Source organism: Microcebus murinus, chromosome 19 (genome assembly GCF_040939455.1).
Source record: "Microcebus murinus isolate Inina chromosome 19, M.murinus_Inina_mat1.0, whole genome shotgun sequence".
Taxonomy (NCBI): domain Eukaryota; kingdom Metazoa; phylum Chordata; class Mammalia; order Primates; family Cheirogaleidae; genus Microcebus; species Microcebus murinus.
The window spans coordinates 45482330-45510129 of NC_134122.1; the positions used below are offsets into that span (position 1 = coordinate 45482330).

General features: G+C 36.2%; 1 protein-coding gene across 5 annotated transcripts in view; it reads left to right on the forward strand.

The window, feature by feature from the left end:
• RYR2 (ryanodine receptor 2) overlaps positions 1-27800 on the forward strand; it is a 644030-nt gene that overhangs the window by 345102 nt on the left and 271128 nt on the right. For all 5 annotated transcript variants that reach the window (XM_075995501.1, XM_075995503.1, XM_075995502.1 and 2 more), the window contains 4 exons: positions 5925-6020; positions 24655-24773; positions 25128-25261; positions 26520-26761. In XM_075995501.1, coding sequence (XP_075851616.1) covers positions 5925-6020; positions 24655-24773; positions 25128-25261; positions 26520-26761 — 591 coding nt within the window. The remainder of the gene's footprint in view (positions 1-5924; positions 6021-24654; positions 24774-25127; positions 25262-26519; positions 26762-27800) is intronic.

Below are 27800 nucleotides of genomic sequence, written 5' to 3' on the forward strand. Positions count from 1 at the left end.
TGTGTTATTTCTAAAGAGCTACAAAAACAAATTACACACATACATACATACCCCTTAAATAGAACTCATTAATAGCCATGCTTCTTGTCAATGTTTAGTAAAAGTCATGTGAAATTAAAAAACTAAGAAAGTTTTTAAAATGGCAAAAAATTGATACCAATTTATTCTTTGACATTTTAGGTAATAATTTATATTATTCTCTCCTGAATGGATTTCTAACACCAAAGGTCACTATTTTATTTTTATTTTTTGTGTCTATGCTGCTTTATTTCTTAAGCTATGCAATAGACTTTGCAATATTTTCTGTACTTTTTTTTTTAAATTAAATAGATTTAGGTGGTACAAGTGGTTTATGTTACATGGCTGAATTGCATAGTAGGGAAGTCTAGGCCTTTAATATACCCATCACCTGATATAATGTACATTGTATCAAATAGGTAATTTTTCATCCTATATCCCCCTGCTACCCTCCCAGACTACAGTGTCCATTAAGTCACGCTGTCTGACCATGCATACATACCCATTGCTTAGATCACATGTATAAGTGAGAACATTCAGTTAAATACTCATTTTTGAAGATTTAAAATATAAAACCAACATGATACATTGTTGCTCTCTTGGAGACCAGTTTCTGAATGGTTGAAGACTTGGAAAGGTACAGCAAATGGGGATTTTTGCACATACAGATCATTATTCCAGCGTCTCAGGGAGACGAATCTTCCTAAATGCTGTTAAACACTGGTGGGAGGTGAGGGGTGCAGGAAGACAGTGAAGAGATGGGAAAGGAAAGGCATGGCCTTCAGACGTGCTCATACCAGGTGTTATTCTAATGTTTGTGCATATAGATAGTTCTTACCTTGTTCTCCAGGAAATCCTGGAAAGGCATTTTATAAATACAACACTTTTCTTTTTTTTTTGACTTGGTAATAGTCTCATCTTCTCCCACCTTGGGGACTTCCTGGGCAGGAGTCTTAAAACTCCAGTTTACAAGGTCCCCCAGCTGTAGAGGCAGCTCCTCAAGCTGTCTAAGAAGTTTCAGTGGTCCTGTACAATTACATTCTTCAGCAACATTCGAGAGTTTTTGTTTTGTTTCATTTGATTTTTAATCTTTTTTAGGTTTAGGATCATCTACTTGTTAATCTCAAAATTTAAAAAAATATTTCTGGATTTTAGTTCTGTTGGCCCCTCATTTGCCTGTGCTGGTTAGGGCCTGTTCACTTAGTACTTCCAGTCTTGGAATGTAAGCTCCAAGAGGGGTGTTGTTTGATTTCTTGCTGTATCTCCAGCATCTAGAACAATGTCTGATACCTAGCAGGTAATTAATATTTGTTGAATAAATTTTAAAAGTAAAGGAATTTTCTTAGAAAGTCTTTAAATCTAAATCCATTTTTAAGTCTCAGATTCTATGAGTCTTTTGTAAAATATTAAGTCTAGGAGTTTAAAGATACTGAAGCATGAAGCCCCAGAAGATGCTATGCTACTAATAAGAAAGACAAATACTATATGATTCCACTCAAATGAAATATCTGAAATAATTGAATTCATAGAATCAAAGAGTGGAATGGTAGTTGCCAGGGGTTTAGGGATAGGGTATTTACTAATCAAGTTACTAATCAAGGGGCATAAAGTTTCAGTTAAGCAAGATGAATAAGTTCTTACCATGATGAAATTAAATTTTTAAAAAGTAAAAAATACACAATAGTGTATTTTTTCAAAAATAATTTTTCAGTTAATTGCCAATATTACATGCATTTCATATTCTGATTGGATAAAGTTTAGGGATTTAATTAGTTATTTAAGCTAATAAAACTGGTTCAGTGAATTAGCATTTTCTTGTTAAAACCTTAGTTCAAAATACTGTTTTTTTTTTCTTTTAGTTTTTTGAGACAGGGTCTTGCTCTTTCACCCAGGCTAGAGTGCAGTGGTGTCATCATAGCTCACTATAACCTCAAACTCCAGGCCTCAAGCGATCCTCCCAAAGTGCTAGTATTAAATGTTTTTATATTAAATTGTACTATAGTTATTTAACCACTGATATTCTATAGGAGACTGAAAACTATTTATTCATTTATTCATGTTAAGAATATTAATAACATACCTACTAAATTTCATGAGGAAAAAAATGATGTATGGAAGATGAAAGGTCTTAACTTAGTTTTTATGTCCAATTAGGCGGCAATTGAGTATTTTAAGATTTAGCTTGCTTGTTCCAAATTTAGGAAAGGACACTTACCTCGAGTTTGTTTTTGTACCTTGACGCACCACATAGGTTAGGGTTGCTGTTGCACTTTGGAAATGAGAATGGCGTGCTGAGACATCTTATGGTGATTGCCACTACAGATATTGATGGCATTGTTTTCCCTTATTGTTTTGAAAAGAAAGTAACTTTATTGTACTATTGGATTTTAAAATTAGTACATTCTTAGACAATGAAAGAAATAAGGATGTAGAAGCTACACTTAATCACCTATTTTAGTGTATTATCTTTTTTTAAATGTTCCTTTGAATATATCATGTCATACGGATACAAAACATTTTGCACACCGATGTGCACATACTTACAGAGTAACACTGTGTGTGTGCATTTGTGTACATTTGTGCCCCGCTAAGACATCAGCTATTCCCTCCACCCCTTGGAGGTTTGGTTAGCTTGACCCAAATTGCAGTTTCATGGATGAGAGAGTCTGCAGGGTTCCCTTTGATGTCTGCACATTTGGGGGGTTTGTTTGGTTACATTTTTTCAGGTTTCCATGATTTTTTATTGTGTCTATTGTTTCTCTAAGGTTACATAGTATCCTGGCTATACAACATTACCTCTTCACATAGAAACTTCCATTGTTACTGAGCATCTGCAGTTTTTTGACAGAATTTATTGCAGATTCAAAGGGTTACTGTAAAGGATCATATCAGAAACCATGGCCCTTTTCCCTCCATTTCTTTTTCATCCTTGTTTTGGAATAAGAAACTTCCACTTTGTGACCTGGTGGACCCGTCCCACCCATATCAGTGTTCCTCGAGCTCTCCGTTTCTATCTCAGCCCTTAGCAAGATATTTTTCCCAAAAGTCAACTCTTATTCTCTAAGAATATTCTAAAAAACACAGTTTCATCCATGCTGTGCATGTACTTATGTTCAGTATATACATTACAAAAATGGAATCATGCTATCAGTGTTCTTTTGTAGCACATGTTTTTAATTAATTCTACATTTGGGTATCTTTCCTTGGCAGTGACTATAAAGCTTTATCAGGTTTTAGAGGATGTATACTACCTTACTGAAGGAATATGTCACCATTTATTCATTTAACCACACTCAGGCTGTTTTAGTATTTGCTGTTATAGACAGTGTTGTGATGAGTTTCCTTGTATTTCTCTGCATACTTTTACATTACTTTAGAACCTCACTTAACTGATTTCTTCTTAACTGACTCGATGAATTATAATTTTCACACTCCATTTGTCTGTAAAACACACTGGTGTCACTGGTGTGCATGTGCATACACACACGTATGCACATACAGTGTTTGAGAGGCATTCTGTTCTATTGATTTTTTTTATTAGAAGTATATTTTCAGAGTCTATCAAGATCATCATATGTTTCATATATATATGTATGTATATACATACATATGAAACATATGTATGTTTCATATATATAATACATAATATATATTTTATATATATATGTAATTCTTTTTCACAGATGTTCAGAATTCCAGTATAGAGATGTATAAAGTGATTGCATTTATGATTATTTTTCTTAACTTCTCTTTTATTCTTTATTAAAGTAGTGGTTGATAGTTAACTTATGTTAAAAAAAGTATTGATGTATCTCACTACCTTTGTTATATAGATCACTTCTATTTATAATGTATTAATTTCTACTGTTACTGCTATTTATTTTTTCTATTTTCTTATTTTTATTTGATATACTCTTCCTATATTTCAAAATGAATGTTTAATTAACATTTTTCACCCTATGCTTAGCAATTAAAGTATTTGGTTAATTTTGAGTATAGCCATTTACCATTGATCGTGTTAGGTAGTGTCCTCATTTTTTATTTTTACTAGATATTCTGTATTGTGGTATTGATTCCTTCCTTCACCCAAAATTTATTAAGGGGGGAGTTTAATTTTTTTTAAGTGCTTAGGTTTTATTTTTATTTCTGCTTTATTCACTAAATTCTAGTTTCATTACCTAGTTGTCAGAGAACACAGTCTGTACCACGTCTGTTTGCAGCACGTTGAATGAAGTTTTCTTTGTGGCTTTCTATGTGATCATCTTAAATCCCCGTGGCTTATTAAAAGGCAGCATTCTTACACTATTAGTTTCTTCCAATAATCACCTTATCTCTCATGACCTTTATAAAATATATATTTAATTTTGGAAAGCTGCAGTAGAATTAAAGGTGTGAGTAAATCTTTTAAATAAATGAGACTCTATAAAAATTCAAAAACTCCATCATATGCTTTTTCGCAGTCACTGGTGTTCTAAACAGGGAACAGATATTCTTACAGATTAAAATTAGAAGTCCCATTTAGCACATAGGACTGCTCATTCCTCTGCTACATTCCATTCTTACCTGTTGTCCCCTGTTCTCTGCACTGTATGAGTGTATCTTGATTGCTGGCTATTATGGGAGGCCACTGGACCCAGAGTCAGAGGAGAACCTAAGTAATTGAGTCATCATCCTGTAATCTTTGTTCAAGTATTGTGGAGGCTCTATACGCAAAAGAGCTCTTCTTATGCTCTTGTAGGGATAGAAGCCTTCCTGTCTTTCCTATCTGTGTTTCTTTTCTTACCCTCAGTGTTCATTTATTTATTTATTTTATTGAAATTGAAAATGTGAAGGTTGTCTTTAAGTTTAATTGCATACTCTGACTGTTGAGTTTCCTGCCTCCTGCTTGTAACATGGAGGTAAACAGGCAGTATAACCTCAAATGTCACTTCAAAATGCTTCCTAATGCTACCAGATTTTAATAGTGGTTTTTCTTGTGGTGACATCTTTCTCCCTTTAAATACCATATTATTTAAAAAAATCTTGCCAACCCTTTGTAAGCAGTTATACTATTTCTGAAAAATCATTTGGGTGTAAGAATAGAATTCATATGAAATATTTATCAGACTTGATTTGGAAGAACTGAATGATTTTGAAAAATTTAAAATCTAAAATTAAGTGTATAAACTAGGTGGAAAGAGATCATAAATAGTCACATAGAAATTTTATAGAAGATGGGTTTTTTAGTCAGAGAAGTGTCGATAACACTAGTCTAAGAAAAGTTAGAATAGGTTTCTTTACTGCAGAAAGTGTCAGAGTTTTTGATACACATTGTGAATCTACAAATGGGAAGAAGAGGTAGAAAAAAAATTTCAAACTTACTGGGGATTGGCACTCTCGTCCTTTTTTGTAGTGTAACATTTAGATATATATCTCTGTATACCTGTTGAAGAGTCACAATTACTAATTGTATCTCCTAGTATATTGTGTTATATTTTTAGGAAAACTGATGTACTCTTAACTTCTTCATTATATAGGTGAGAAAGTTGGGCTCAAGAGAGATGGAATAATTTAATCTCATGGCTAATTAAAAGCAATAGGTATTAGAACCCAAGTGAGGGAACTCCCAGGACACTGGTTTTTCCATTTACCCTTCATTATTACCTCCCAATGTGAAATGTTACTTCCTGAAATTATATTCCATCTAATGAGCAGTGGTTTTATCAGTCCTCATTAATAAATACCAATTTGTCATTTAATGTTTCAGTTTTGAATATGTAAGTTTATATATGCTTGCATATGTTTTAGATGTAACATGAAGATGTTTTGTTCTTGATCTAATATTTTAGGGCTACTATTACATTAGGATACCTTAAGTTTTTAGCTGGAAAATCACATAAATGTGAAACCTGCTTCTTCTTTTGCAGCGGCTCTAATTAGAGGAAATCGTAAAAACTGTGCTCAATTTTCTGGCTCCCTCGACTGGTTGATTAGCAGATTGGAAAGACTGGAAGCTTCTTCTGGTACGTTTACCCAGTTTTCTCTTTAGTGTAATAAATTATTCCTGTTTTCTTCTGTTTCATGTTCTTTAAGACATAAAAATGGACTCAGCTGGTCACAGTGGCACGTGCCTCTAGTTCTCATTCCTTAGAAGGCTGAGATGGGAGGATCATTTGAAGCCAAGAGTTTGAGACCAACCTGAGCAATGTAGTGAGACTCTGTCTCTACAAAACTGAAAAAAAACTATTAGCTGTGTGTGGTGGCACGTGCCTGTAGTCCCAGCTACTTGGGAGGGTAAGGCAAGAGGATCGCTCGAGCCAGGAGTTTGAGGCTGTCGTGCATCATGATCATGCCTGTGAATGTCCAATGCCTGTGAATGTCCACAACACTCCAGCCTGGGCAAGACAGCAAGACTACATCTCTGGGAAAAAAAAGAAAAAGAAAAACAACTTTGACTCTAACGATCAGTGGTGTAATATGAGTGTTTTCCTTTTAACAGTTTAAGCATTTTTATTTATTGATAAAATCATTAGTATTTTCCTTAGTCATTTTTGAATAGCAAACAAACAGTATATCCTGCCCATTTATTTATCTATTTTTTAAAGTCTAATTATGAAGTCCCAAAAACCACAAAAGAGCTAGAATTCTTTACTCTTTTTCAAATTGATTACTCCTGATATATTCAGCACACAAAAAGATTGGTTTGGAATTCTCATTTTTTTTCCTTGTGTTTAAAAGATTATTTGGACAGATTTGGGGAAAAAATGAGTTTCCCAAATCATATAGCACAATATTTTATTTAAAAGGGATTTAGTAAATACTAATAAATGATCTGTATCATAGTAAGGTAGTTATAGGAATCATCCTGATATGCACATCTCTAACAAGTGTGTGGGTTGTATTTTGGGGTGTGGAGACGTATCAGCGATGGCCAGGTGGGCCTGAACCCTATAGTGCCATAGCCTCCTCGGTGACACCTAAACACAAACTGTGGCTCCTCCTCTGTTTGCACGTTATTTCATTATTTGCCCTTTGACAGCACTAATACCCTCGAATGTTACTTATCTTTCCTCTCAGTCTCCTTCACTAGTAATGAACTTCTTGAAGGTAGGGGAATGATTTAACTCATCTTTGTTTCTCTGGATATACAATACTGTCTGGCACCTACAGGTGTTTATTAGTATCTGTTGAATGAATGAATGAATGTTTGAATTCACTTAAAAAATGCTACTGTACATACAAAATAATTCCATGACTTTTGCATGATAAAGACACAGTCAAGGACAGGTTTGTTGGAATTGAATGAATAGAGACATAGAAGAACAGATGGTTGTAGTCAGAGAGGGTAATTTTAAGTCACAGAGCAAAATTTTGGAGTTTAAGATTGGAGGAAGAAAAAATTGAGTCACTGTGAGTTCTGAGGCACTGCTTAGACTGTTGGGTGGCAGAAATAATGTAGAGACTGGAGATTGTTGTAATCAAAAAAGCACTAAAGTTGTGAGATAAGGGTATTAAGAATATAGCAATGTGAATAATTCTGCATTAGTTGCAGAATATATTAAACAAGGAAAAAAGTGGATAATTAGGAGGAAGAAACGATCAAATAAGTGGTAAAAAGATGATGCCATAGATTATAAAAGTGGATTAATTTTGGGATCCAAGTGTCCAAATCATTGGCAAGCTACATATATATATATATATATATCTTTTCTTGGCCCCAGTGAGTATCTGGAAAGAGAGGGGCACAGGGCAGCCTTCAGAGCAGAGCGTCAATGCTAGATGAATCAACTGCATAGCCAATGCTCAAATCAAAAAAGGAGAGGAAGAAGGAAAGAACAGGGCCAACCATCCTTTATGGTCTGCCAGGTTGAGTCTGGCGTTTATTATAGAGTCTTCATCATGGTCAGTTATAGGCACAATTCGTTTGGTTACAAGTTGTTACTTGAAATTGTCTTTTTCCCATCAAGCCGTTGACTGCAGGCACTTCTGCTTAAAATGGAAGCCCTGTGCTCAGAGAAAGCGTAGTGACAGTCAAGAGTAGGGGTGATCCTTAGAGAATATTTAACATTCTTACTTCAGAGGAAAGGAAATTGAGGCATAGAACAGTTAAAATGACTGATTTGAGATTCTGGAATTATTTATTATTACAGAGAAGATTAAACCCCAGCTCCTTAGCATCAGGCTTAAAATATGTTCACTATACCTTGTAGCCTTCTGGTTTTTAAGTATCTAAAATGTATTTCACAAAACAATTTTCTTTACTGTAGTTACACTTATGATTTTAATGAATTACTCTTTCCCCAGAGCATTGCTTAGTTTTTGGAGATAGTAACAATAGTGATATGCACATGTACATGAATACAGTTTATTCCAATTATGCTTTGTTATTTATTGAGTGCTTGCTTATGCATCATCTTATTTTCTCTCTATAATAATTCTGAGGTCGCCAAACACACACTCACGTTAGCTTGTTAGTGTCTCAGCTGTGGGTTCAAACTGCAAAATGTTTGAGTGTAAAATAAGACAAAAGTGGAGCTAATTTAATTTCCTGGGATCTAGAACCTTCTAGTCTTTACTGGCTCAGCAGGTCTCTAGTGCCTTCAGACAGGTACAGATATGGGTGTGTGTGTGTGTGTGTGTGTGTGTGTGTTTTGCCCTACTTTTTTGGTTGTTTTGATTGAGGATTAGTCTGCCACACCTAGTCTGCCATTTCTAGAACCAGAAAATGTTCTGGATTGTTTATAGAAATGAATGGAAATGAAGTGATGATCCATAGGTGAATAGGTTAATTATATTATAATAACATTTTCAAACATATTATAGATATTTAAAACAATTGTTTAGATCTATATCCTGAAACGTATTTAGGATATATTATTAAGTGAAAATTCATTTGTAGAATGTGTGTGATGGAATATATTTTTGTAAAAAAAAATAAAGAGAAAGAAAGAAAAGAAGGTAGGCAGACAGGCAGAAAGGAAATAATCCCATGTAATATGTATAAAGGGAAAAAATCCCATGTAATATGTATACATGTCTCTACATGCGTAGGATGTAGAAAGATATACCCAAGGTATTCATGTTGGTAACCAAGGAGTTGGAATTTGCAAAAGGAAAGGGTAAAGCATTAAGTTCTCTAGGAGTGGGGAATTGTGTGTCAGAACCTATGCTATAAATAGACAAATGGGAAGCAATGATTAGACCCAAAGGTTCAAGCAAGGATCACATGAAGGGTCTGATGACCACTAACATCAATTTTGTTTTTTATGTTCTTTTTCTTTTTTTCTTTCCACTTTGCTTTTCTCCACTACTCTTTACATTATGCCACTGAAATTGAACCAAGGGAGTTATTGATAATGGCAAGAATTACCTCTATATTAAAATGGCCCATAAACAGATTTCTCCCTAATATTATTGCAAAGCAGTAATATCTTTCCAACATTTCTTGAATTTACTTTCAAATAAGATTTCACAATATCATGAATCCTAGATCCAGTAATTTCTGTTGCCAATAGTGAGAAAAAAGAAGCTCCTGCATATGGAATGGAAAAAAAAAAAAAAGATGTGTAAGGAGAAACCAAATGACAGAGCTAGAGTTGAGGTGCTCAGGGAGTTGAGAGGTACAGGTGGCTGAGGTATAGTCAGCCCTATCTGCAAGCTGGCATGTGCACGAGCCACGGAAGGCATATATATAACCCTGCCTGTTGGGCAAGGGGTTTAAAGCAAACAGATTCAGTTATCTAACACGGTAACAGGTTTTACCTAATGCTTTTCCAATTCAATTTTTTATGTATTCCTGGGACCACAGGAAGTCTTAGGAAGGCAGAGTGAATACCTATACATAAAATCAGAAAAAATTTAATGTTCCTGAGGAGGATTTTGTATGTTGGCTAATTCAGCACCCCCAGACCAAGTTCTTCTCCCTTGCCTTCTTCAGTTTTAAGAAGCTAAAAAGCAAAATTCTCAAAGCCTTAGTCTCAGTTAAGTCCGAGGGTACCTTGTTGCCCCATTCTGGCCCTTGGAGAGTTTTGCTTCCCCGAGAAAGCCTTTCTGGGAGAAGGACCTGGGTCTTTCCTCAATCCTCTTGCCTGGAATAAAGATGCAATAACTAGTAGTCAGCATCCATCTGCCAAGAGGAGAGTAAAAGCCATGCAGGAAAGAAGGAGTAGGGAGCCAACTATGGAAGGAACATGGGTGGTTGATGGTATGGAACTAACATGCCATTGACTTTGTGGCCCCTCCCTAGTTTAATATAGGGTAATAGGATTTTTCCTTACTTGCAGCTAAAAACCAGTTTTACAGTGTAGTATATACAGCAAGGCAACTGTGTAAGAATCTAACTGAAATTATTGGAGGGACAGATCTCATTTAGTAAGTGCTTATGTGCCAGCTGCTGTTTTATGTCCTTTATGAATATGAATCATTTAATCTTCATAACACTATATGGGGCAGGGACTATTATTGTCCCCATATTGGAGAGGGGGGACCTGAGGCTCAGAGAAATTCAATGGCTGTGCCAAGATGGAGCCAGTTCTCAGACCCAGGCAGTTTGGTGCCAGTATCCATGCTCTTAATCACCCCATGCTTTTCTCTACAGATTCTTACTGAGTATGAGATTATTAATGGAATTTAAATATGGGTAATTATATGATATGATGTTCTCTTGTTTTAAGGGTCATTTTTCTTTATTCTAAACTTTAAAATTTCTAAGCCAGCTATTATAGACTTTCTTTTGATCTCATTTCCCTGGACCCTCTTGTGATACACTCTTAAATTCCTCAGTTATATTTACATTTATAAATACCAGTGTGAGAAATGGTCTCAGGTCCCAAAACTGGGAAATAAGAAAAATTGGGGGTGGGATCAGTCATTTACAGTGGAAACAGCAACAGAAATTACAGGGAGGCACATTATAATCACCAATGGAATATTTTTATTTATTTTTATTTATTTTTGATTTAAAGAGGTCTATTCTGAACCAATTTTGAGAACCATAGCCCCGAGCCATGCCCAAGAAGCCTTGAGCAAGTGGATTCACTGGTTGGGTTATAGTTTTTAATTTTATACATTTTAGGGAGACAGGAATTACATGTAAACGCATAAATCAATACATGGAAGGTATACATTGGTTTGGCCCCAAAAGACGGGACATCTCGAAGCAGGGAATTACAGGTTATAGTGGGTTTAAAGATTCTTTGATTTGTAATTGGTTAAAGAAATGAAGCTTTGTCTAAAGGCTTGGAATGTTTTAACATAAGGCGCTTTTTATCAGAGACAAGCCCCTGACATATATTTGTTGTGTAAATTGATATTGCAAGTAAAATTTTATTTTAAGTTGACAAATTATAATTTTATATATTTGGGGAGTACCGAGTGATATCATGACATATGTATACAACGTGGGATGATTAAATAAGTCTAATTAACATATCCATCACCTCAGATAAGTTATATTTTGTGATGAGAACTCTACTGACACCTGTCACTATAGTAGAGTATCTGATCAGTTTATATGAATGACCACTCTGAATTCCTTAGGGAAATTAAAGATAACTTACATATTGTCCCACCTTTATGTGTGACTAGTGACTGTCTTCTGGACCAAAGTTAACTGAAAAGACAAAAGATTGGTAGGAGTGAGTACAGTTGATTAAGTTGATGTATTTTTGAAGGCTGGGTTTTTCTTTAGGGTGTGCTCAGTACTTGAAATGCTGTGTGGGGGGAAGAGACAGCTGACTAAATGTAGTCAGCTTGCTGGGAGGCTGCAGACATTTTCTGAGTCTTATCTTTTGTGTAGTCTATTCCCCACACAATTTTGCAGAGACGGAAGTGGTCTTTCTTCAGGAATCCTGCCAATTCTTTCCCACTCTTAGTAAGTGCCATTGAACAACATCCCCTCTGGGTTTAAGTGGAATAAGAAATCTTTGAGTGCACCCTAGATGCCAAAGCTTCATGCTCACATACAATACAACTTTGGGTACTTGGAAATAGGATGGTTTAAAGCTTCCAAGGTTGTCATGGCTATTTCTTGCAGGATATAAGCTCATCAGTTTTCAAAGATGAAAACTTTGTAAGCTGTGGAATAATCTGTTCTAGAACCATGTGTGCCAGGAACTCCTCCTCCTTGACATTTACTTAGGTATGCACAATTGAGTTAGAAAGAGCATGGGCTTCCAGGATATTGTTTGCGATTCACTGTTAGTGATGCAGAAATCACAGCTATCAGATTTCAGTAAAAACAACAATTCAGGCAACACTAGTGAAAGTCAGGTTGGTTTGGAGGTAGGATACCAGCCACCTGTGCTTGTTTCCCACTTTTTGCTGATTTTATTTTTCCCAGTACAAAGCCCTCCAGATGGTGGTCCACAAAATCCAGGTTTTCCAGGGGAATAAAATAGGAAGTCTTATACCCGGAAAACCACGGAATCCAGTGAGGGCTCACTTGAGAAAAGCTGCTTATTAGAAAACAAAAGCACAAGCAGTGATTTCTACCATTCCACCTGGTCTGTTTCTAGTGTCCTTTGGGTACTGAGCTTGTATTTCATTGTTACAGACAGAATGTGGAAGTTTCAGCTTTTAAGCACTGCTGCTGGGAGATAACTGTTTATTGCCACGGTCTGGTTTGATTGGGTTTTGCTCATGCCATTCTGGTTATTAAATATTTTTAGCATCACCTTTGGTCAAGTAATTGCATTGTGTCACTTGCTTTCAGTCAAGCATAAATGTCCTTGGCCTATCCGAAGTACACTGTCATGACTTAAGGCCTCTGTCTGGGATTGAATTAATAGATGCTTCTCTGCATTGTGAGTAACTCAGTCCAGTCTTCTCAAGCTAACTTGCTTTTTGACTTCCCTTTTAGTACCTAAGCTTTTAAAATGGGAGCATGTTTGTTTGAAAACAGTAGTCAAAAGAAGGAAGCCAATCACCAACCATCCAAATCTTCCACCTTTAGTACCAAGGCAGGATACACCACAGTCCAGGCACTCCCTTCAGGGTCAGGGTCATGCAGTGAATGTAGTCTGGATGGGCATTGGCTCAGCTGCTTTGGTACCTACCAAATGTGCCTTCTCTGGAGAGAGATGACCAATGGTAGGTCTCTGGGTGTAGTCAGCTTAGTAGGATACTGTGTCCTAATTGTAGGCAGTCAAGCTTGTCCCAAGTTCCTGGTCCTCTTAAAGAGAGTTTCCTGCCATTTCATCATCAAAAAGAGGGCTCATCCCTGCCAAGACTGACTCATCAAAAATGGCAGGTCATTTTTTAAAAATAATTTTCCTCTATCTTCTTTTCTACTTTGTTAAGGAGAAGCAAAGGTTACAGGTATGGATTCTGGAGCTGGGCTGGCTAAATTCCAACTCTAGCTCCATCCTTTAGAGCTACATGACCCTGAACAAGTCACTTAGCCCCTCTGTGCCTCAGACTTTCCACTTGTAAATGGGGCTTATTAGGCTGCCTGCCTCAGAGGACCTTAGTAACACTAAGTATGTATTCATTAAATTAAGTGAGTAAAAATACACCAATATGAACCTAGCACCTTTCCTTTTGTAGTTAGTGGTTTATAGCTATAGGATTATTTTTATTTTATTAAAACCAAGATTTTCTCATGTTAACACTGCTGAGATATGGTATGGAGAATTTTAGATGGAAAAGCATAATAATAGCCAACACTTATGCAGGCCTTCCTATGTGTTGGACACTGTTCCAGGCCTTTTAAATGTGTAACTCATTTAATCTTCATAATAACTTTATGAAGTTGTCTTCGTCTATTCTGTGTTGCTGTAAAGGAGTACCTAAGGCTGGGTAATTTATAAAGAAAAAAGGTTTATTTGGTTCAAGATTCTGATATCTGGGAAGGTTCAAAATTGGGCATGTGCATCTGTCTCGGGCCTCAGGCTGCTTCCACTCAGGCGGATGGTGAAGGGGAGCTGGTTGTGCAGAGATCCCATGGTGAGAGAGGCAAGAAATGACAGAGGAGTGGTGGCAGGCTCTTTTTAACAACCAGCTCTTGGCCAGTTGTCATGGCTCACACCTGTAATTCCAGCACTTTAGGAGGTAGAGGTGGGAGGATTGCTTGAGCCCAGGAGTTCAAGACCAGCCTGAGCAACATAGTGAGACCCCATCTCTACAAAAACTAAGAGTAATCAGCCGGGCATGGTGACTCATGGCTGTAGTCCCAGCTACTCAGAGGCTGAGGCAGGAGGATCCCTTCCTTGAGCACAGGAGTTGGAGGTTACAGTGAGCTATGATGATACCACTGCACGCTAGTCTGGGCAACAGAGCGAGAAACTATATTTAAAAAAGTATAATACAAACAACCAAGTCTCATAGGTACTAAGAATGAGAACTCACTCATACCCTCCTCCCCGGGAAGGGCATTAATCTCTTCATGAGGGATCTGCCCCCATGACCCAGAGACACCTTCCATGGCACCTTCTATTCTTTCCGTGTGACTCTAAATTTCATGCTCTTTCCCTTCATGAAAGATGGTGCCTCTTGGGTGAGGGCTGTGGGCGGCCAAAGGATTGAATGTGCTCTGTCATGTTCTTCTAATGTGATAAGGGAATATAATAACCCTTGAGTGCAAATAGGCAAACTCGATTGACGAAGAGTCATAGAATTTCACAGGGGAAGTGGTTTCCGGCTTCCTAACCCAACTAGCCTCTCTCCCGGCCACTCTGCATCCCTCTCACGTTTGCTCTCCTAAGCCACACTGCACAAGGCAGATTTAGTAAGTGAATGATTTAAAGTACTGCTCTTCACTGCATCACAGAGTGTTTTAACATCTTCTGGTAGTATTTTCTGATACTCTTAGGTCTGAAGCAATTTGCTTAGCTTTCTAAAAATATCTCCACTTTTAAATGCATTTTTAAGTTGTACTTTGCCCTGCACATACTGATAGATCTCAGGACTGCAAACCATTCTGCATGTCATACCCTATCTAAAATGGTGCTTTTCATCAATCTATGACATAACTTTTCTCCTTCCCATATTCCACACTTGCCAAGTATCATAATTAGGTTATTCTATGAAACATTTGTGGTTATTGGGAATAATGCCCTTGGTTTGTCCTCATACCGTGGGAGAACTTTTAAAATTGATGTGAAACTCAGGCAGATGCTATGATCAATTTACATTTCTGCCCCAAATAATAGTTCTTAATAAAGAATTCCTGCTTTAAGTATTTTTTTGAGGAACTGATTAATCTGTATTTATCCAGAGGGTCTGCCTTAAAAAATGCTTCAATGTAGATGTCTTTTAAGCATGTGTTTAAAGGGCTTTAGAGCAATTAACTATATCTGTCAGCATTTCTGCAGATACTGACATTTCATAGGGTAACACATAGACACTTAGATTTTTGAACATTTTAATGACTACATAGTTTTCCATTGTGTGGCCAAGGAAATCGTAAATGAATTTAGGGCACTGTGCTGAGAATGTTATACACTTTGCTTCCCTAGACTTCCACGATTATTCTGTAAGATAGGTTCTGTTATAATTTCCATTTTACAGATGAAGATTCCGAGGCTAGGCAGCTTAGAGGTCATTCTTTTAAAGTCAAAGGAAAGTAATGGACCTTTCCTTCGGTTTGACCTTGTGTGGTCTGTAAGCTGCATGAGGGCAGGGATGATACCAGTTTTGCTTTTCATTTTTCTCATACCCAGGCCCTAACACAGAGAGTACCCCTTTTGATGTACTTAGTGATGAAAGAGTGAATAAATGAAACAAACCCAAAAAATGCCAAACCCACAAACCATGAGCATCCGTAGCAAGATAAGAATATCTTAACATATTAATGATTTCCTGTCTGGCTTAAGTACTCTGTTAGCTTTTGAGACATGAAAATTTATGCAAATAAATATTTGTATAGAATGAAATTTCTAGTATCGTTATATAATTGCTGTGTCATGAATTGCCTTTAATTGACATTCTCTTTTCTTTTAACTAGCCTTTAACTTCTCTAGTTTGTCTGTCTTTTATAAATCATGGCTCCCTAAATTGAAGGCCGCAAACTATCAGAGGCCTCATTAAGGCTGTATAGTACATTATAATTACATTGCTCATTTTATGTGCTTTATTGCAGCTAATTTATCCCAGGAAACTTTTGGCTCAGATTCATCTTGTCTTCCAATAAAATACCCTAGGTCTCTTTATTTTACTAATGCATCCATGCATGATATTCCATCACTCCATATGTGAATAATAATGTGATATACCTTTATCTTCACTAACGGCCATTTTTATTAATTTTCTCTCCTTTTCCTAATTTGCAAAACTCTGTTATAGTTTAATCTTAACCTCTGTCACTTTTTCTCTCCATCTCAGCTTTATGTGAGCTCAGGATTTAATAAGCTTATTTTCTTCTTTAGCCTCAAAAACATTATAAACGATTTGAAGCATATGCAATTGTGTTTTCCCAATTTGGTTTGAGACCACATCTCTTACGTGTGTTGTTTTTAAGCCTTTATATATTTTAATATTAGTATCAGTTTAATCCATTTTTCTTTCTCTGTTTGGGTGAGATATGGAAACTCTGTTTACGGTAGCTTGTATTTATTTCATTAGTTAGTCTCCTGTTAACAGAGAGAAAAATGTGTACTGTTTCTTTTTCTCTTTATTTTCTCTCTGATTATTATTTTTTTTAAAGTTAAAAGGTAAATTTAGCAGTGTATCTCATACTGAGATACTTGACTTCAAATTTATACCCATTTTAAATAAACAAAAATATTCTTCTTTTGCTTTGTGTTGCTTCCAACTGTGACATGCAAAATTCACTGAAAACATTTAAAAAGATGTGTTGTAATTATGCTATAGATTAATTCTTTATTCAACTCTTGCTATTTGTTCTAGGTCGACCCAACCCTCCCTGGGTAGGGAGAGCAAACTAAGCTCCCAGTTAGTTCAAATTAGAATTTCTGCCATTCCTGCATTCTCATTCTCCCTCATACCTCTGGCCACTATTGAAAAGGAGACAACTTACATGTAGTGCATGATTTATCACTGATTGGCAGTTTAATTTAAATTGCTGGAATAGGCCAGGTGTGGTGGCTCGCACCGTACCACTTTGGGAGACTGAGGCAAGAGGGTGGCTGGAACTCAGGAGTATTTGAGATAAGCCTGAGCAAGAGCGAGACCCTGTCTCTACAAAAATTAGCCAGGTGTGGAGGCATGTACCCATAGTCCCAGCTACGCCTGAAGCGGGAGGATTGCTTGAGCCCAGGAGTTGGAGGTAGCAGCGAGCTATGATTGGGCCACCGCCCTCTAGCTGGAGGACACAGTGAAACCCTGCCTCAAAAAAAAAAAATAGTGGAATGAAATGACAGATGTGTGTCTTTACAGAACCTTCTCAAATGCACAGGCCCTAGGCACAAATTAGTGCTTTTACACATAGCTTAGTTTCTTTTGCTTACAGCCTCACCATTGCATGTAGCAACAAATAAATAAACAAACAAACAAAAAACCAAAATAAAAACTCTGAAACTCCTTGGATCTTTTGCCAACATGGAGCTCACTGGACCATGTCTTCTGCTGTCTTTTATTGCTGCTTACTTTACTTGCATGTTTTTCTTATAATGTTAGTGTCACGAGAAGGGGCTCCTATCTACTTGGGGAGCTTTCTGCCTTGTTTTAGCATGTCTTAAACACTAAGTCTACTTGGATAAATTTTCACCGTGTTTTTGGCTCCATTCTCCTGTTGTGTCAAGTATGCAAAGCCTTCTGCAGTTCTGCCTACTGGGCCTCCTCGTGTTTTCTGTGTCTCTCTGTCTCTCTCACCAAGGTCTAACAGACTGATTTAATTTTTCCTGGATTGACTAATTTACCTTATTTTATTGGAATAACTAACCTTGATTCCATGTCATCATGTTGATCCATAGGTATCTCTCCTGAATTCTCCTCTGATCAGTATTGTGTCTTCGGCATTTTCCTACCTTTTATGTCTAATTTTTAGTCTCTGCTTAACAAGAAGCATATCTGTAATTCTTTCATATCAATCTTTATCTCATTTGCCTTTTATGTTATTTTGTTAGAACCATAAAATAGTAGCAAGTGCTTGTATAGCATGGCTCTGATCCCGGCCCTGTGCTAAATGCCTTCTATAGATTGCTCCTCACAACAGTTCCCTCCCCAGGCACCATTACTGTGTCCATTTCACAGATGTGGACATTGGAGCACAGAGAGTTTAAGGAACTTGCCAAAAACCTACTGGGATTCAAAGATGTGTGCATTGGCTTGAGTCCATGCTTCTCACCACTACATAATGCAACAGAATAATAGCGATACCCCTTATTATGATATTTCCCCATTAACTTCATAAATACCAAGTCTACCAGTCAGTCACTCTTTTGGAAGGATGATAATCCGTTGGATACCTAATTACTACATTCCAGAAAAATTTTCTTTTAGCTGCTATGGATAGCTCTGGCCTGTTGTTTTGTGTTCTGTGTGTTTTCTTGTTCTTTCTCAGTCACTTACCAGTTTATTTTCACCAGTCTTTTTACTTATTGTGTCATTTTGTCTAAATTTAATTACTCGGAGTTAAGACATATCTGCCTATTTCCATTTGCCTTCCATGAAATTAGTGGATATTAATAATAAGGTTCTGAACAAAAAGCTACAAAGAGTTTCAGTGCCCAGGTAGGAGGGGGGTTGGGACCCAAAACAGCAACCTGTGGTTTGAAAACTTGTAAGTCACTGTGTCTCTCATTGTGACATTCCTTGATGCTATTGTGGCCACCATTGTACTGTTTGTGCCAAATTCCCAGTGTTTCCTTCATGAGGGGGCAGTTTAATTCCTGCTAATTGGCACCCAGGTTGGAGCCTTCCTGTTCACCTATCTCTAGCCTAAACTAAAGGGTTTCCATGTCGCAATTTTCAGTTGCAACCATGTGTTCCTTGGGGGATAATACGTTGTTCAGTGTCATCTCTCCCACTTAAAATAGACATGGAGGAGAGAATTTCCTTCTCCCAAAGCTGAATCACACTCATGTGTCCTTTGTGCATCGAGAGCTAGGTTCTATTTAAACCCTCAGGGTTCTGAGATGATTTTGATTTTGGTTTATTTTTGCAAAACAATTAAGTGTAAGTGAGAAAACAATATCCTGGGGCGGGGGTGGTATTGTGCTTTCCACGTTTATTGGTTTTCCTTGTTTTTCTGTGACGATCACAAGAGCGCCAGCTTTGTGATCGCCAGTGTCTTGGCTTGCTCTGCCTCCACGTTGGCCTCCTGTGCCTGAGGGGCTACCTGCCGGGTTCTGCTCACTCCATCTCTCCAACATAAACCTGTGGCTGCTTGCTATGGGGCAAAATCCCCAGGCTAGATTCTTCTCGGTGGGTAAAAGTCAGATCACACTTAACTGGGCTGCCCTGTGGCTTGTATCTAGTTTTTTCATGCAGACTCTCAACAAATTTCGTTCAACCTTGGAAAGCCCCAAGTGGGATCTGTAGTAAGACAGTAGCACTGTTAACTTTGATCTCAGATGAAACTCCTATACTTTTAGAAGCCAAGTAACAAAAGTGTAAGTCTGTCAGTGGAAAGCACAGGGCCACTATACTTTGGTTACAGGAAACATGATGTGGAACATTCTCTACCGATCATTGCACTTAACTGTTCCCGATATCATTAATTTATTCCTCGATGTTTTGTTATATCCTCAGAGGTTTTTCTTTCTCATGAGAATGTAAATAATTCAGAAAGTTTTAACCATAAAAGTTTTAAGGAAATAGTTAAATATTTGCTTGTATTAAACATGTATGATGCCTGCAACCTCAATTTTACATTCTGTGCATGACCACCGTAGAAATTTGCCTAATTCACCAGGTAAAATTTTTCCTCAATGAAATTAAAGCACACATTGAATGGATTTCCTCAAGGAAATCATAGCACTAAGAAATATACATTCTCTATGTTATGTCATGTGTCTTCTCTACCTTTAAAAATGTAAGTCAAAGGTTTTAATATGAAAGATTCCAGATATAAAATAGGTCATAGTAGTTATTCCACATACATTTCGCAATAATAATTTTTGTTACGAGTAAACAAACAAATTGCAGATTTATTTTGTTTAAACTGAAGGTGAGGACTAACAGTTCATTTATGTTCATTTGGTCCATCCCATGTAGATGGACCTCCTTGGGCCGTGTGCTGAATGACAAGGAGGCTATATTAAATCAATCCCTGTTCTCAAGGGCTCATTTCTTTAGTGGGAGGTTGAAATGAATGTAAATAATTTTGATATGATGTGATCAATACTACTGAAAAAGGGAATAATTATATTCATCCCATGGCATTGGTAAAGACTCACCAAATGAGGTGACTTTCAATCTTTGTAAGATGATTGAGATTGTGCAGTCTCAGAAAAGAAGAGTGTGGTTAAGACTGAGAATAGCACAGGGAAAGTCTTGAAGATGGGAAAGTTCCTACAAGTTCTAAGAGGGCTTTGCCTCTCTGGTTCACTGCTGATCCCCTCTGCTTAGAACAGTGCCTGGTAGGTACTTAATAAATATTTATAATCAATATTTATGTAAAAGCATATATTATTATTTGTAGGAGGAAGTGGTGGGAATTGAGGCTGAGAAGGAAGGTGGAAATGTCTAGTGTAGGGACTGATACATTAATAGTGTGATTAGGGGAATGGACTATGACCTTGTAAAGCCTGGGGAGCCAATGAAGATTTTAAGCAAGGGGGTGACATCCATTCAGTGTGTGTTTTAGAATAACAGCTGCCCACAGTATGGAAGATGGGTTGGGAAGGGAGGAGAGACTAGAGGCAGGGAAGTAGTAAGAGGCTATTCAACGAAAGAAAAGGATGAGCTTAGGAGATAAATCAGGACATAGGATTAATGAAATTTAATGACTCAATTTGGAAAAATGAGAACATGGAAGAGGATTCAAAAATGACTTAAGGCTTTCAGCTGGAGCATATGGATGAACCAGAGAAGCAGTTTTATGTGTGTAGATACAAAAATGTTCAGTTTTGGAAAAATTGAGTTGAGAACATGTAGAGATCTAGTTGAAATGCCCAGAAGACAATTAGGAAATGGTATTTGAAATCAACTTGGAATACTCAACCTAAGTTCTTATTACTCTCCCTCACTAAGGCATATCGTGCATATTAAATCGCTAGTATCTTGAGAACAACCCTAGTCTGTTGCTGTACAACACTGAGTCCTGATGTAGACCCTCGGTACTATAATTTGTGTGTTCTGTGTGTGGCAACAGATAGGGTTTGTTTATGCTTATTCTAAATTTATGGAATGAAAATAAGTTCATATAACTTAAGTGAAGTATAAGATTAGACTTAAATTGTTCCGTAAATTACAAGTTAATTATAATTATATACTGTAGGGAGGAAAGGCAGGGAATATTATTGCCCATTTGTTGTCAGGCTTTACTAATTTGCATGAATTGAATAATTATTGAGATTTAGTGGCAGAAATAAAATGGAAATAGACATTTGCATTATGGCTTCCTATTGTGTTATGGTTCTTTAAAAATATGTTTCTTACTATAAAAGTTATGCATGCTCATTTCATAGAATTTATGGAATATTAGAAGAGAAGTATACCTACTAATCCAGCAATAACCAGGACTAACTCTTTATGTATTAACTTCTGGTCTTTTTTGAAATGTATATTTTATACAAATAAATATATTTTACATAGTTACAATTATAAGAGATATCATATTTTCATCTACTTTTAAAAAGTTACATTATATATTTTATATTTCCATGTTATTAAAAGTTTCATTAAAATCACTTCTATAAATTCATTAAAACTTACAAGATCCAGTTGCTTTGCCTTTCTAGTTTTTGTGTTTGATTGAGATTTTTATTTTGGGGGGCAATTTTTGGGACATTCATAATTCTTTCATCCTAGTAATACTGTTATATCTACCAAATTTTCTTCAAGAATGTGACAATAGGCTCTATGAACGGTTGCTATTTCTGTGTCTTATTCACTGTATTTAGTGGTCAAATCATCTTCAGTCAAGTATTGCCATTATAATCTTTATTAAGCACGATTTGTCTGCCTCATTTTTCACTCAAGAGTTCAAGGCATATATCAGCAAGATTAAATTTACACGTAATATAGTATAGCTCTTCTTTATTTCTTTAAATATGATCTCTTTAGTATTTCTAATTTGTTTTCCTTTTAAGAATATTTTACTACAAGAAAAGCATATTTATTTCAATAAAATAAATAAATTTATTATGGTCAACCAGGGTTGTTCTCAAGGTACCATCCATTTAATAAATGCATATTCTAAGTCATTCCAATAAAATTAAAAATAAAAATTGTTTTCTCTGATGTTTTATTGTCAGAATTAGTAGAATTAGAGGCAGTCAATTTTTTTCAGCTAAGTGTGTATTTATTTGTTGGATGTGACCTGCTAGGATTGAAGGGAAAAAAAAAAAAAACTTATTTAATGTTAAACTGCTAATTCTGAAAGCCTTCTATTAGACTAAGCTAAATATGAGAAAAATCAAGGATTTATTCTCATATTGCCATTCTTGCATTTTGTTGTATATGCTATTCATTACTCTAGTTTTAAACCTTTTTTGATATATTTAGGTTTAGGCATGGTATGGGCCTTCATGAACATTTATTTACCAAGAGAATTTATCGTTCTTGGTCTTCTCCTTCTTGGTCCTTTTTCTTAATGGTTAAATTCTATACCAAGGATTGGTAAACTTTTTCTGTAAAAGGCTAGTGTTTTAGTCAATCAGGACTGCTGTAACAAAATATCATAAACTGGATGGTTTATAAACAGAAATTTATTTCTCATAGTTCTAGAAGCTGGGAAGTCCAAGACTATGGTTCTTGCAGATTTCCTGTCTGGTAGGGGCTGCTTTCTCATAGAAAACTGGTCCTCCCATGGCAGAAGGGACAAAAGGCTCCTTGGGGCCTCCTTTATAAAGGCATTAATCCCATTCATAGGGGCTCTGCCCTCATGAGCTGGTCACCTTCCAAAAGGCCCCACTTCCTAACACCATCACTATGAGGTTTAGGATTTCAACTTACCAATTTTGGTAAGGTACAAATATTCAGTTCATAGCAGCCAGATAGTAATTATTATAGTCTCTGTGGACTGTAACAGACCAAGGTCTGTTATATCCACTCAATTCTGCTTTTGCAGTGTAAAAGCAGCTGTAGACAGGTATGTAAACCTGTGTGGAATGTGCAAGGAATGCAAAATAAGATTTTATTTACAAAAAATAGGCAGCTATGTGTTCTACAGTAATAAATGGTGAGAGAAAACAAACAAAAACATCAGGATAACATGACTAATCTATTAAAACTTCTTTTCCATTTCTTTTAGTTTATTTTAGGCCAGAATGAATATGTTTATTTTATCACTGCTTTTTTAATAATACCAAAGGAAGTATTCAGTTACAGTATACTTATGTAACCATCTTCTTTAACTTACTCATCAGCCTCTTGTATTATTATTTTCTGTTATCTTTAATTTTTAACTGTCGTGAGTTGTTGGAACATAACAGCTGATTTTGAACAGCACCAAAAATTAACTCAAGATCTGTTGGGGTATTTTTTTATCTGAACATATAATATTTCAACAAGATAAATCATTAGTGAAGAAATTAGCATTAACAGCCCTAGTCTTGTAATGGATTAGAACTTGAATCAAGTATAAATTGTGAGAAACTTAGAGAATTATGTCTGTATTCTACCTGTGTAAATTTGAAACTTTACATTTCTTTTCCAAGAACGTGAACTCCATTTTAGATGTATGTACCTTTCTGTAGGGTTCCTCTTGGGCACATCCCAATACTATGTAACTCTCAGAAAGAGAGATCATATTTTCTGTATGTTGGGTCTGGTTGCTATGCGTGACCTGAATTCACATTATTGGCAAGGCAAGCTTGCTCTGAAAAACTGAATACAGATGCACATTTAGCTTTTCAAGTTTATATTAAAAAATCTGATAATGAAGTTTTTTCTCTTCCTTTTTTTTAAACTTAGTTAAGAAAAAGTATGTTCTACTTTATCTTTTGTGATATCAGATACTTAAAAAATATCACTATTTTTAATCAGATTTTGTGCATTGTGTATTTCTATTTATTTTTGTATTATATGTTTCTCTCATTTTAAACTGAGAAACGTTGTCTAGGATGAACCTCAAGAATAATGTAATGATCTCCATGAATTAGGATGTACTGTTGCAGGATTATACTTTCAATGCCAAGAAGCCTTATAAGCTGACCCTAACCTACCTGTCCCCTTCCCCCTTGCTTTGTACATTTTAGGCACACCAGGTATGCCCTTCATTCAAGACTTCACTTGTGCATGTACTGCCCTTCCTTTCCTGGAAAGTCTGGAAATGATCATTGAATGTATTCTCTAAAGCCCTACCTGTGTGTTGCTTTCTTTTCTACCTCCTGCAAGTAGAATTACATGATTCCTCAGCTACACACTGTGTCTTAGTTGTCTGCCTTTTCTTCCTTCAACTGTGATTCCATCATCTTTGTATATCAGTCCCCTCTCCCACACACCACCTGTCACCTATCACAGTGCCTTGTGACAATCACATTGAGCACAAAGTAATTATATGTTGAGCTGAATGAACACATGGAGAAAAAGAACGACACTGGTTATTGCAGAAGGATTACATTTTTTTCCCTTTCTTTGTTTTACCTTTAGGTATTCTCGAAGTTTTACACTGTGTGTTGGTTGAAAGTCCAGAAGCTCTTAATATTATTAAAGAAGGGCATATTAAATCTATTATCTCGCTTTTAGACAAGCATGGAAGAAATCATAAGGTAAGTAAACCATTTTTTATTTCTGTGAATGAATTCTGGAATCATTTAAAATATATTTTTAACATAAGATAACTTTTAAAAAGGGTGTCAAATTTTTCAAGAGTATTTTTCATCTCTTAATTTCAATCAAGTAATAATACTGTTTAGTGTTTATTCATAGCATCAGTGAGAGCATCAACAGTTCTAAATTTGTGTATGATGAAAAGCTAGACAATCAGTGGGAAACATACTGTAATGTTTATATGACTGAGTCAGACATAACTGGAGGGAATATGTTTGTTTTGTGGAAAGTGCTGCTCATGCTTGATTTTGGAAGGGGAATTAGAATCAGTTGACAGTAATTTCTCTTTGCAGGTTCTAGATGTCTTATGCTCACTCTGTGTTTGCCATGGAGTTGCAGTCCGTTCTAACCAGCATCTCATCTGTGACAATCTCCTACCAGGAAGAGATCTGTTACTGCAGACACGTCTTGTGAACCACGTCAGCAGGTAAAATCAGATAGACAATGCCACCAAATGAGTAACATAACAAAAGAATTTGTGTTCTCACACTGTAGCTATGACACTGTATGACCAATATTCAATTAGGATCTTTTATGTATTTCTTCAGTGAATAATAGAAACTTTTTCTACCAATCAGATGTGATAACAATAAATGAACAACAGAAAATATGGTTTTTCCTTTTTTTAGAAGCTTTGGTTTATCATTGACATTTTCCAGAGAAGCCTGACAGTCATACAGGGATGTAGTTGTAAAGAATTATGTTTTACTCCTTCTTAGAATATAACTAAAAATGCCATCCTTCAGTATCACTTTGAGTTGTCTGTTATATCCAATAAAAAAATAGTATGTCCAAAATATAATAAATTTCAAATAACCAATAAAACCATATCTTCAGTTAGATCTATCTTCCAAGATCGCTAACATTTATTGAGTACCAAATGCCAACTACCATGCTGAGTGCTTTACATGTATTCTATACTGTTTGTGTTTGTACTGTCCTAGGTGCTACTACTATCCACATTTTATAAGTTAAAAAAACTGAAACCTAGAAATGGAACTTGGGTCTAACTCCAGAGACTGAGCTTTTCACCACCATGCCTCGCTGCCTTTCTTATCCCCCCAAATAAACACATAAATAAATAGTAATAAATACTGCTTATAGTCAACAAAATGCCGTGTGTGATGGTAGTAACTTTGGTACATTCTACCTAGCAGCTATCTAGGAGGTACTTGTGCTGTATCCTGTTGAAACAGAAACAAAGAATTTGTTGTATATTTCTGTGTTGTGTTTTTTAAACAGCATTGATGTAAGACTTCCTTCGTGGTTCTGTGTACAACAGACCTGCTGTTAATGAGTTGTAACTCCTGAGACCTTCGCTAAACTCTAGTATTCTCATGAGAATGCCCATAAGTCCCCTCCTAAAATGGAATTATAGACAACTTACTAAAATTTTTCTGTTCGTAGCGAGGCAGATGAACAACAAAACTGATTAGTTACCTTGGTTCCTTCATAAACAACATGACCTGCTTCAGCCTCATACCCCATGTGACACAAAGCTGTAGAACTAGCTTTCACTGTGGTTCAGTGGTTATTTTAATAATTTCATAGTGTTTAGGGAAACATTAATTTAAAATGTGGCATCTTAGAGAAGCAGGACTAATGTTCAAAATAGTGAGATGTAAATGAAAACAATGGAAGGGTTATTGGACTTTTCCTCATATGCTCTTCCTATCTCTTTAAAGCATGAGACCCAATATTTTTCTGGGCGTCAGTGAAGGGTCTGCTCAGTATAAGAAATGGTACTATGAGCTGATGGTGGACCACACAGAGCCCTTTGTGACAGCCGAAGCAACCCACTTGCGAGTGGGCTGGGCTTCCACCGAAGGGTATTCTCCCTACCCTGGAGGGGGCGAAGAGTGGGGTGGAAATGGTGTTGGAGATGATCTCTTCTCCTATGGATTTGATGGCCTTCATCTCTGGTCAGGTAAGTACTATCCAATTTCTTTCATCATGTTCTAGAAGGAGACCTTTTGCTCTTGCTGTGTATTTCTGAAAGCTATTGGTGCTGCTTCTGTGGCATACATTCACTATTCAGAGACTTAACCTTGAGAATGGCAAGTAAGAGTGTTGAGTAAAAAGCAGAATTTCATTGGGGGAAAAGAAAATGCTTATAATTACAGTACCTTTCAAGGGAATGTATTGCTTATGAACAATACTGAATAAATACTTAAAGAGTGGCATTCCAATGCATGAATGAACTGTGAAATACTTGTATGTTTCCTACTAATTGGTATGTGCAAAGCTTTAGCTTCCAATATAAAAAGAATAAAAACCAAAAGCTGGAATATAAATGGAAGAAATAGACTAAGTTCAACTTTCTGCTAGAGAATGTAATGGCAAAAATAAGTAATTTGTAAAGTGCAGTAGTTCATGATCAAATGATACTTTCTTTTGGAAGCATCAAACGGTTTAAAAATATAAAGTTCAGGGTTGGGAAACCTTTTCATGTTGGAAGGCTGCATTAATTTAGCTGTAATCAAGAAACTTCAATTAGATATACTTAAAAGTGTACATTATTTTGTAAAACTCTAACTACTATGTACTTAATAATTTCAAAAAATGAAAACTATTTGTTAATTTTAAAGTTAAACTAACCCTTTAACGACTTTGTTGTGTCTGCTTTTTGTTGGAAAGAGTTTGAATATTTGGTTGCAGCATGAAGGTCCGCAGTTTCAGTTGATCCTCTAGATGAGTATCAGTCATTCATGACCTTAAGGATGTCTTGATTTGAGTTAGGTAGGAGAATGTAGATTCTCAACAATAAGCAGTTAAAAAGCAAAAAAGCATTTTTTTGGTTGCTGAAGGCCTGGGTATTCTGCATTTTTCCATATTTCAATAGGATCTTTCTTAGCATCAAACAATAACTTTAAAATGCCATCTATTGAGAGCTCAATCAATTCATCTGCAGTTCTTTAGGTGCCTTGGTGATATCAAGTAGGTGAGGCTAAAATACTAATTTGAGT